This window comes from Pseudorasbora parva, chromosome 16, assembly GCF_024679245.1.
Source record: "Pseudorasbora parva isolate DD20220531a chromosome 16, ASM2467924v1, whole genome shotgun sequence".
NCBI lineage: Eukaryota > Metazoa > Chordata > Actinopteri > Cypriniformes > Gobionidae > Pseudorasbora > Pseudorasbora parva.
In genome coordinates this window covers 41,689,695-41,702,317 of record NC_090187.1, presented here as the reverse complement: position 1 = coordinate 41,702,317, position 12,623 = coordinate 41,689,695, and the positions used below count along the sequence as shown (strand labels likewise).

The 12,623-nt window shown below is 37.8% G+C and overlaps 1 protein-coding gene across 4 annotated transcripts in view; it reads right to left on the bottom strand.

The window, feature by feature from the left end:
* The window catches only part of ryr1b (ryanodine receptor 1b (skeletal)), a 155,333-nt gene that overhangs the window by 23,236 nt on the left and 119,474 nt on the right, over window positions 1-12,623 (bottom strand). For 3 of the 4 annotated variants that reach the window (XM_067419067.1, XM_067419068.1, XM_067419069.1), the window contains 4 exons: window positions 5,929-6,009; window positions 3,830-3,918; window positions 2,603-2,731; window positions 2,411-2,515 (listed from right to left, as the gene is read on the bottom strand). In XM_067419067.1, the coding sequence (XP_067275168.1) occupies window positions 2,411-2,515; window positions 2,603-2,731; window positions 3,830-3,918; window positions 5,929-6,009 (404 nt within the window). Of the gene's footprint in view, window positions 1-2,273; window positions 2,325-2,410; window positions 2,516-2,602; window positions 2,732-3,829; window positions 3,919-5,928; window positions 6,010-12,623 lie in introns of all 4 variants that reach the window. The other variant, XM_067419066.1, reaches the window with a different exon arrangement.

Sequence of the window (12,623 nt, the reverse complement as noted above, 5' to 3'; positions counted from 1 at the left end):
TTAGTTAAGAATACCTTCTTTAAGTCATACTTTCGTAAGGTTGGTCTGGACCACTCTTAGCTGTACCTTATCACTATAAACAGTTAAGTCCACTAGTGGCCACCACTGTGCAAAAAGCTTCTTTATATGTCAGTCTATACGAATATAATTCCGAAGTTGCAATATACACCCAGTGTTAAATAAGGCTAGTTGAAATGTTTTTTTTATTTTTATGCAAGGATTAAAATTGTCATAAAAAATTTCATTACAAACACTGATGGTTGTTAGCTTTTTAATGATATTATCCAAAGGTACATCAGCTGGCAAACCATTAGACAGGAAAGGCTTAGGAGCTTATTTAAAGGGAATGATTGTGGAAGAGAGTTTAGTCAAAATTTGGCAGGGAGGCAGCGAATAGAATTGTGCTAAATCAAAGACGGCGCAGTCCGCGGAGCCATTTAGTGTATATGCACTATTTCATACATGAAAACTTTAGTCCCCTGGCTACCATGTCAGAAGCTGCTATTAAAAGAAATTTCACCGACCACGAAAGCAAATTCAGCAGCTTTTAGATCTTGTTGGACCAACTTTGTCGAGACACAGCTACCCCCTCAGCCCTGAAATCAGCTGCTGGCGGCTCTTCTCTTTCTTTCTTTTTTCTCCGCCATATAGTAGCAGCTGATTATATGTTTTGCGTGTTGCGTTTTTATTGAGTAGGCCATCTAATAATATAAATTAGTTATTTACACAATAATGTGATGCAGCTGCTGTATGGGCAATCATCCCTGGTTGTGGATTAAATCAAGACACTGTGGAAAATATATTGTAATAATTTAAATGACGCGTGATGCTCATGATGCGTTTGAGCATGAGATTGCTGGTTCGTGCACTCATTTCAGAATTATGTAAAATGTAGGTGCAATTTTGTATGATAAATGAAAGTTCAACTATTTCTGAAGTGCTTCTTTTATAAAGAATATAATATTTTCACATAACAAAATTAATTATTGTTTTAATTATTGAGCCATCGATATAAGCCAATTCAGCACCGCCGCCACTGACAGCACCCGCTAACGTCGCACTTAAGAAGGTATACCTTAAGCGACCTCCTAAGGTATAGTTCGGGAACACACCTAGAAATGGTATAAGTTCAGTTAAGTTAAACCTTTAGAGTCTTCGTAGCGCTCTAAGAGACAACGTTATCGGGAAATGCAGCCCAGTGCATTAACATTCACATCACACTACGAACATGTTCCATATTCATGGATTAGTGGCGATATTGGACTAAAAGTTCAATAGAATGACTACAGAGTGAACTAAAATCAACATGGTTTTGGAAGAAACCAATTATTAGAATATTACACTATGTACACCGCAATTTACAATTTAATAAAGCTTCCCATAAAATATATGAGACCAAAGAAATTAAACAACCGTGTTTTAATAACTTTGTCTCTCAAATTAGAATCCATTGTTTCAATCACTACTTTTAAAGGTTTAATATAAAAATTTACTGACAGACCACTGTACATGTTAATGCTCTTTGTGAATATAGTCGTGTGTATTTTTGCACGTACTAAATGAAACGGCTGTTATTGCATCTATTTGCATATTTTTATTTTTGCACAATGTCTAGAACTTTTTATTTGAAATTTGAACGTCTTCTATTTTTATGATTGTGTATTTGAATGTTGGTATGTTATGTGTAATTTCATGTCGCCTTGTACTCTGCGCCTTATCTTGGCCAGGTCGCGGTTGCAAATGAGAACCTGTTCTCAACCGATTAACCTGGTTAAATAAAGGTCAAATAAAATAAAATCTATAATTCATGATTTGAACAGGCAGAAACTGAATCATGGGGTTGATAACAGTACACGCAAAATTAGAAAACGGTCAGTAACTTCTTTGAAAACATTTATAAATATTATAATATAAAAGAAAATATAAATAGACTATGCATAGTTACAACTAAACATTAGTTCTGAGAAAAAAATGCAAACTCTTCATTATTCTGCTGTTATCATACTTACATAGAGTATATAAGTATGTACATGTATGACATGTATTTGAATTCTTTTCTACTGCACAAATTATATGATCAATGCAGATGAAACCATCCGAGAAAAGCCGATTAAACATTCCATATCCCTGATCTTATGTCTTTTACAGTAATACTTAGTGACAAATACAATGCATTTTTTTCTCCGATTCCCTTTGTTGGTGAAATTACGCTTTGCTTTTAGATTAGGAAAACTAAATGGCAAGTATTTTAATGTTGAAATAAAACAACATACAGATGATAGAGATTCAGTGTCGTTGGAACCTTTCCTGGAAAATTCCTTGGTCTTCTAGGTGCAATAAAATCGATCAACATGGTAAGATTTATCAGTCATGTTAGGGGTTTGTGTGCGCTCATCGTGTGAGTTCCTACCTGTGCCAGCTTCATCATCATGTGTGCAAACACGTGCAAGAAGCCCACGACTGCATCCCACAATCTGCTGTGAGCCAGAGACTGCTGATTACCGGTGCACGGGCCCTATGGTGGAGAAGGAACAAACCGTGATGGAGACCGAAATTTGCAAGTATGAAAGAGTTTGACTTCACATAGCGGTGATATCAGTACCTGGATATACTCTGTCAGGCTGTTGAAAACCTGTTTAGCAACCGTCATGGCCTTAGAGAAGTTCCTTTTGCCTGGTTCATCAATGATATCCTTCCCAGAGTAATACCAGTAGAAGTCACTGATAGACTCCTGAGACCAAAAAGGCAGAGTGAGGACGACAAAGAGAAAAAAAAACCGGAAAGAGCACTTTGAGTCAGTATTAGGGATACACAGATTCTGGTATCACCTATATAAGTTGGGATTCTCTTCTCTATTATGATATGTATCTGCGTGAAATGGCTTCTTAAACAAAAAAAAATTGTAGGGCTTGCATGATTTTATCCATCTGTTTGCTATTGTTGTGATCTCATGTGAGTGACAGGTTGTCCCACAATACATTTTGCGGAAGAAATGTATTTTAGTTGTGCTATGGCTCTGTGTGACTGTGCGGATGAATATGGTTCTTTCCCATTACTAAAAAAAATTGAGATTATAAAACATAAAACATTCACTATAGGCTTATTACCAGTTTAGATGGAAAGGATCTCAAGCTGACTGACTGAAGACGTTACAGTAGCTTTACCCATTAATAGACGCAGTACATCCTTGAAAACACATTCTAGCACAGCGACAACAACCATAATGAAATGAGCCTTCACAATAGATAATGCTTAACAATCACCTTTGCTAGTGAGATACATATGACAGTTTATCTGTTCTGATAAAATACTTTATTCACCTGTTGAGTAATAAAAACAGCATCATCTCTGTCCCTTATACAACATTTCAAATCCCTCAGTTCTCAGATCTCTGAAAAGCCAAGCCGATGTTGATTCTTGTTTTATTACATCAAGTTCTGTCTCTGTACAGATGATTCTCCAGAGGTTGGAGATTTAGCGGCTCCATGTTAACCTTTCTCACTCGCTGTGATGACTAACCGCTTTCACATCAGACACAAGTCAAAGCAGCCGGAGCAACTTTACTCTGTTTACAGATATGACGAATCATGCACGGCCGAGTACAATTGTGTGCAATTTCCCACAAAAACCATCCCGACAGGTCTAAAATATAAACACTTATAACAGGCTTACCATAGTGAATCAGAATACGTTACATGGTGTAACTTTTGAAATAAAATGCTTCAAATGCAATGACAGCAACACATTTTTAAGTGTCCTAATACTTCTGGGGCTGCTGTACTGTATATAGAGACGCAGAGGAAGACGGGAGAGTGTGATGAAGCTGTACCTGCAGTCTGAGCAGATAGTCGACAGTGCAGATGATGATGTTGATCGTGGTTGTGCTGCCAGTCTGTGTGCGCAGATAGTTCTGGAAATCTGAAAAGAGATGGTAACACAAAGCAGGCTGCTCTTTTAAAGTTTTTAATGTTGTTTATATTATGTTGTCTATGTTGTGTTTTTAATACGCTTTCAGACAAAACGTGCAAATTCATCAGTCAACACCATTTCTGAGTATTTTCTCCTTAAAAGTCCAGTGAACTAGCCTGACGTGGTCATACTCAATTCTAGTCAGAATATAAGTTTGAAGCTTCTCCATTGGGCTGTGATTATGGGGCGTGTTTCAAACAAACCAGGAAAGACCTCGATTGGATAGACCTACAACCAATCAGAGCAACAAACCGACGTCAACAGAGCTCAACTGCACTGTGTTGCCAAGCCCGCGTTTTTTTTTCCGCGGGTTGAAGCGACTATTATGTGATATATAGACCCATGAGTGCGAATTTTAGCAGGCAACCTTGCCAAAATAACACACATTTTTCCCAAACGCCATTTTTCCCCCAGAGAACCCCCCGAGAAGCTCTTGTGTAGGGCTAGTAGTTGGCAGGTTTTGTTGTAAAACTTGGCAACCCTGACTGAACGCACGTTGGAATACACGATCTTTGCTGGTGTTGTAAAAAAATGTAATTATTTAATGATACGCAGAGTACTTACCCAACATGATCATCATTTCTGAGAGAAATGTGAAGGTGAATGCATATACCAACAAGCTCTCCGTTTAGGATTTGAACAAATATAACCCAAGCCCCTTTGATGATGTGATGATTACGTTACTGTTGATCATCTGTCCGTCATCGTCTAAAGCCCGCTCTGATGATTTCATTGGTCTGAACAGTTTCTGTTCGGAGATAATTACTCCTCTATGGAGCGAGGCCAGACCGAACTGCCCGACCTAAAAATGTTGTGGGGCGGGGCTAAGTTCGGCTGGCATCCAGGCTACCAGTGAACCAAAGACGGCCTTAAAAATGTAGTTTGAAATTGCTGGTGTTTCTGTCGTCACAAACTACCTTGTAACTAATCACGTCAACGTGTGGGCGGGCTTTAGCATGTCATTTCTATTCTCTGAAGCAGGGTGAGTTTCTAGAGAAGCACGCTTATCCTGGTATATTTTTCTGTTGATATGAAAAATTGGGTACATTTGTCAATATAGCGGGTGAATTGTTCATGATCTGAAGTATATTAAGATGTTATGATGAACTATATTCCTCCACTAACGTTCTATGATGTTTAAAGCGTGTCTAGGGATGCTGTTTTTTAGAAGGCAGACTAAGATGGCGAACGGAAACATGGTTTGTGTAACATTAGGAACACAATATTAGCTGTTTAATAATAGTCAATCCAAAAGAGCGTTTAAATATTGGTGAGTAAAGATTTTTAAGGGAGTTTTAAGGGATAAAATTATTGACTACAGGATTTAAATAATTTGGGATTTTATGCATTCAAACTTCTGTTCAAAAGTGTGGGTTGGTAAGATTTTTCTTTTTTAATGTTTTAGAAAGAAGTCTCTTATGCTCACCATGGCTGCATTTATTTGATCAAAAATACAATAAAACAGTAATATTTTGAAATATCACAACAATTTCTAAATTAATATATTTTAAAGGGTAATTTATTATTTTCTGGAAACCATATTTTTTTCCTGGGTTCTTTAATGAATAGAAAGGTTAAATTTATACATTTATTTGAAATAGAAATCTTTACTGTCATTTTTGATCAACTGGATGTGCCCTTGCTCATTAGCATTTCTTTCTTTCTTTCTTTCTTTCTTTCTTTCTTTCTTTCTTTCTTTCTTTCTTTCTTTCTTTCTTTCTTTCTTTCTTTCAAAACAACAGCAACTTGCTAACCCCAAACCTTTTAACAATAATGTATATGAAAGGTGCAGGGTCCATCACAAAGAATCAAGAATTGGTGATCCAATGATTCTCCATCAGGGTTTGAGCTGAGATGTTCTTGTTTTTAGAGCATATCTTTTTATTATTATCTGCTGTCTTGTGTTGGCCAAACACTACAGAGAGTGAACAGAAGTTGTGGTAGAAGCAGGAAGCTCACCGTTGTTGTGACCTTCACAGAGAAGCTGCAGGAAGCGGAAGAGGTCGCAAGTGAATTCATCATCCGCCATCACTTTCTCTTCTAAACAGGGATACACACACACACACACACACAAACAGCATTAATGCTGGGAAAGAAATACTGAACAGCGCTTCTAACACTGCACTAGACTTCTAATACAGTGAATAATAAGTGAATTAGTAGACATAAATTGCTTTTTTTCTTCAATTATTTTCAAAGATTAAAATGGTTAATGTGTGAAAAACAACGATAAAAAATAGCTAGTTTTACTCACCCCAAACTTTTAAACAGTAGTGTACATTTATCAAAATGTTATTTCATGAAAAATACCACCATACAGTTCTGGTATGACACAAGAGTGAGTGAATGACATAATTTTCCTTTTTGAATGAGCTGTCCCTTCAGTATTCAGGGTGTGTGTTCCATCCGTCACATATAAACGCTTGGTCAGAACCCTAATGCACCAAGTAACTCAATTTTTCCACGATCAGGGTACTCCATTGCTTTCAACGGGAAACCTTCGGCACCATACACTTATGCGAATGGAATTTCATCATCATGACAACATTATATATTGGGGTATAATTTTGCTATTATGACATTGTTTTGGGTGGTATTTTCAATTTAAAGAGCCACAATTCAATTATTAACATTACACTATTTATTTATTTTTGAGCATGTAACCCAGCCCGTAAACCTACACATTTGTATATTATTTAACAGGCAGATACAAGAAGTCACAATTTATTCAAAAGGTACAAAGATTTTCCAAGTGTTCCAACTTAGTGACTTGGAACAGACCCAAAAGCAATCACCGTCTCCATCCGCCGCATAGCAATGATGATTATGAAGCGCACAGCCTTCACATCTGATTGACAGAGTGCCCTCTTCTTTTATAATAAAGTTTCAGAGGTGACCAAAATTAGAATTTAAAATGGACAGAGTAAAGCTCTCTATGAACTTGATGAGCACTGACCTGCATGCTTATGAATCACACTCATATCAATAGTAAGTTCTGCTACATAATATATTTTTATCAAACAGAATAATACAGCATCATGTGACACATAAAGTCTCACTATCAGCTATGACTTTAAGCTATTAAAGTCTTTTGAAGGATAAAAACATGAACTTTAAAACTATTGGCTTTACTTAAAGGTGCACTATGCAACTTTCCATCCACTGGAGGGCGCCTATTCTAAACAAAGGCGTAGTTTGATGACGCCAAGTTTGAGCGCAGTATCTTGGGACATGTGGTCTTCACCTCACAGCCGGTGGAAAATAGGACTCGGGCAGAAATCATGTTCATGGATGCGGTTATTAACGTTACTGTAGTGTGAAGCAGAGCAGGACCGAGTGTTGTGGAGCTGAGCACGGCCGCTGGAGCGATTGTTACACAAACACACACGGCTCACGAGCACAGCAACTTTTATTATGACGGGACGGGACGCACTTCCGCTTTTTCCTGTCATGGGTATAAGGTAAAGCAGCTCTGTTTATCATGTCAGATACATTTAAGTGTGTTTAAAATGATGTTATGACGTTACTCTGTGCGTTCGCTCGGCGCTGCTGTGACATGTTCATACTGCTAAGAGAAAAGCGCTTCTGCAGAATAAAACCGAGGGTAACACAGATGTGACGCGATTGACAGGTGACTCCCTCAAACGCTATGCTGACACGTCCCGGTCCTTAGTTAAAATAGCAATTTTCTCACAATTTACAAATAGTTGGAAACATTTGGGATATTGTAAGTACTTAACTGAACAAAATATATTACACTGGCCTAGTGGTTTTTGGGTATTTTACTGCAAAAATACTACATAGTGCACCTTTAATACAGCTGTTGCAAACTTGGCACAGCCAACATGATTCGGACCGAACATTTATTTGCCTGTTGTGTATGTTTTTTATATTGTTGAGCAGGTTTAGGGTAGGAGTGGGGTTAGGTTAAAATATCTATGAAAGTATGAATATTTATGAATTCTGTGCGTTAAAAAGTGTTGCTAAAGGGTCCCGACCAAGCGTCAATACGTGACGGAGTATGAACGTGTTTGTTTCTGTAAGATTTAATCACTTCATAGCATTTCAGCTCCCATTAGCATGTTAGTAGAGCCACACAGACCTGCTGTGGAAAATCTGTTTAGCTGTTTACTGCAGAGCAGACGTGGAAAAGGGGAGGCAGAGACCTGACATCCACACTGAATCCACAAATTAAAGGGTGACACTACTTTTACAGTCTATGGCACCTATGGCACTGTTTACATCTGGTATTAAGATGAGACTTGGTCGATCGGATCACAAGTGGGCGACGTTAAAGACAGGTGTAAACGGGGACTAAAAAGATTTTATCTTGTCCACTTTTGATCACTTCCAGAGGTAGTAGAAAACACATCTGACCAGATTGCTTTCGTAGTGCAGACGCTCATGTGTTTGCTACTGACCATTATGGGAAGAGCACTAGCCAGACGGGATTGAAACTTTGTCGACAGAAAACCCAGATTTAGTAACAGAATGTTCTCTGACTTTTCCTGATTTCTAACACAATTCAGAGCAAAAAAAGAAAGCTTCACGAGTTTGTGTGCCCATATAATGTAAGTGAAAGTGGTGAACGGATTTGGCTTGCTGTCTGCTATAGAGGGGCTCGGAGAGGATATTCTACCCGAGCTCCGATTGCCCCCCTATAACAAGCAAAATTGAATGAATAAAAGAATGCATGAATGAGTGATTTATATAGCGCTTTCATATGTACTACTGTACCCCCAAAGTGCTTTACACTCGTGTCAGGTGTGGTGTACAAAATTGTACAAAAGGAGCAGCTGGGGAGGAGGAGGGATACTTCAGATACTAAAAAGGGGAAGAGGTAAGCTGCAGGTTTTATACCTTGGTATTAATTGAAAGATTAGATGGGCGTACTCCTCCCGAAATTACGTTTATTAACTTCACTAATGCTCCCAGTATATTTTTCTGTCATTTCCGGTCACGTTTATATATGTAAATTGCAAGAGCTTATACCGTCCATTAGATCAAAGGAACTAAATAAAAACAGACCATCCCCTCAAAGAAATCAGGACAGAAATGGTCGAAAGTGGACAAAAAGACAGATTAAAACAACAGGTGATAACGGGAATGTGTCTCTCTCATCCGCTTGTGATCCGATCGACCAAAATGCATCTTAATGCCAGCACACGTCACTACACGTCAACTAACAGTCATTAAACTATTAGTAAACTGTCTGCTTAAATATTTATTTTGATGCTCCCCATCAGACATTCTACTGACTCTAATTATAAGCTGAAGCCTACCCGTATATTAATACTCTAATGAGAGTTAGTTGACATATAGATGCAAAGTTACTTACAGTCAACAGAATATTTAAAGGGAACATCAAAATATAGTGTAATCGATTAAAGCCCTCCCCTCTCCCAGAATGGCAACACTATTAGACACACACACACACACAGTCTGATCACATATTGACGGTATAACAACTTTGAAGGGACAAACATTAATACACCGACTAAAAGAAAAATATCAACAAGTACAGAAATTTTCAGGGAACACAGACATAGATAAAACACACAACTGACATTGAAATGACACACTACATTGTGAAATCTTCATGGAGGACACAACTGGAGAAGAGTTTTGGTCTTCTCCTTAACAAAAAACAGCACACAGAAACAATCATGCAAAACAGATCTACTGCACTCCTAGAGACATGGAAGAGGAGGAGAGAGATGAGCCAGAGGAAGTTGGGGCCTTGGTGGGCTATGGGTAATGTGCTATGAAGTATTTATAATTGAATAAGAAGCTATGTGACAAGAGTACGGCTAAGAAAAAAGCATACAAAATATCATTGTAGGGAGAAAAAAAAGTAAAATCTTATATAAAGAAAGCTATTTTTTTCCTGAATAAAATGCATACAAAGATTAGGGAAATGGGAAAAATACATATCACACAAGTTTAGAGCACAATATACTGTATATCAGTCCGCTAGTGAGTATCTGAAAATGAGGTTAGCTAAAAAAACAATTAAACAATTAAAATAAAAAGACAGACACAGCTGTAAATAAAACACAATACAAATAATGAATGTATCCAAATGTATCCATTAAAACATTATATACAATCCTTTAATTAATTTATCATGACTTCATAAAAATATGATAGTTTATTCATACAAATCATGCATTACATTTTGGCCATCTAGTTTGAGGATGCACTAGGAAGTAGGATATAAGCATTGTAACAAAATAAATCATGAATGAAGGTTTAATAAGTAAGTTGTTATTTAAAGCTTCCTGTTACTTCCATTTACTTGTATGGCTGTTTAAAGGGGCTATATGTGAAATTCAGAAAGCCTTGTTATTAGCGACACTGTGGCCTTTGAGTGACTGCTTTTTCCACAAGCTCTGCAATTCACCAGCATCATGTCCACAGATGATAGTTATGATAGTTGGATTATTATATTTTGAGACTATAGACTATATAGATGTGGCTATGTGAGACTATAGTTTGAATGAATACCTTTTCCTGGCATGACACATTGACATTACAGTACAGAATGGCTTTTTTTACATTATCCTGAACATTGTGTAAGCATTAGTTTAATGTGTCATTGAATGGAAGAGAAGCTCTCGGGAGCGTGTGTAAAAGTCACATGCTTTCAATTTTCCGGGCAAAAACAACCCAAGTCGTTCACATCAGTCTACATAGACAACCTAAGAAGTCTGGCAAGGTCTCATTACAAGCGGTTCACTAATACGTGAACATTTGTACAAACAGCCCCTTTAACTCTTCAAGTTATTCACCTAGAAATGCTCTCCATAAAGCTTTCAAAACTACATCCTTCCATTGGGTTTTAGAATGTTGCTAAGCAGTTGCTATGATGGCCGGATTTACAAAAAACTTCTTAAGTAGTTAAAGAAATTCTTAAGATAAATACTAAGAAAGTACAATCCTCTCAAAAATCTTTATAAGTTCTTAAATATGTTCTTATGAACATCTTATTTTGCTCTTTAAGGTGCTCTATGTACATTTTCCGTCCACTAGAGGTTGTCTATTGAAAACAAAGGCGTAGTTTGATGACAGAATCTTGGGACCTGTGGTCTTTACATATTTTACTGCAAAAATCTTACATATTACATAGCTTTAAGAAGAAATGACAGCCTTTGATGTTATCGGAATGTATGGCTGGCGGTTCTTGCTGAAGAGTAGCTGATAATAATCATAATTTTATCCATAATCGGAATGTAGTTCAGCACTCTGCATCACATGTTTTATTGTGTCTTATATTTTAAGTTACTGATTGGACAAAATGGAGGTTATCCTAACTTAAAGATGTTATTTACTGTGATTTTTAAGAACATTCTTCTCAGGAATTTAAATTATAGACACATTTTTGTCTTTAGAACATACTTAAATCCATTTTTTTTAATGTTTCTTCAATTTATTCTAAGTTAGAAAACAGACATTTAAGTTGAATAGCATTTAAAGGGTTAGTTTACCCAAAAATGAAAATTGTCCCATGATTTACTCCCCTCAAGCCATCCCAGGTGTATATGACATTCTTCTTTCAGATGAACACAATCTGAGTTATATTAATAAATGTCCTGGCTCTTCAAAGCTTTATAATGGCAGTGAATTGTTGTCTCGTTTAAGTCCATAAAAGTGCATCTATCCATCATATAACTACTCCACACGGCGCCGGGGGTTATTAAAGGGGGGGTGAAATGCTGTTTCATGCATACTGAGCTTTTTACACCTTTAAAGACTTGGATTCCCATCCTAAACATAGACAAAGTTTCAAAAACTAATGTTGGACGTTTGATGGAGTATTTCTGTGTTAAAAATACTCCTTCCAGTTTCTCACAAGTTTCGGCGAGTTTTTTTCGAGTATGGGTCTACTTGACGTTAAATAGAGCGGAAGGTCCTTGTATGGGCTGTACGGGCTCTTCTCCCGGAAGGGTGCGCGCGCGCGTGACTAGAGGGAGAGAGAGGAAATGCACGCTGTAAACAGTCTCTCAGGTGCAGATCCAGTCGTCCGTGAACACTTATGTCGCGCCGCGCTCCACTTTATTCCTATGGGTGACGTCGAGCGACTTCAACGCTTCAGCACAGCATTCCGGGAAGGCAGCGCTGCATTTGAACCGATTTGAACGCAGAAATGACGGGAAGCTTCAAGGCATCGCTTCAGTCGCATCGTAAAGTGGATTTCCACGGTCACTGCTGTCACAGGACTTCACCAAATCATACCAAAGAAGTGTGTTTTTGACAGAGCGGTCCTGCTTTGGAAGATGCCGGTGAGTAAATCAACTTCAAATGTCTCTGCTATTGGCTACCGTCGCATGAGTAAACATCAGTAAACGATACGATCGCGTGCTTCGTCATTCAAATGCGCTAACGGTTACTCCATTGTTGTTCTGTATAACTTTACACTATTCTGACTCTGACGTGCAAAACCGTTTTGCTTGCTACCTCTAAGGTCTAGTCACATACAATAGTCCATAAACCGAATCATGTCCTCATAAACTGCACACAAAGGCCCCTAAATACAGTACATACCACAGAGACGGACGTCCTGCTGTTGCCGTTTCTCCTGTTCAATTTATTTCAGCCTCAGATTTGATTGTGGATCATTATCTGTATTAGCTGAGATAGATGGGTTTCTCCAC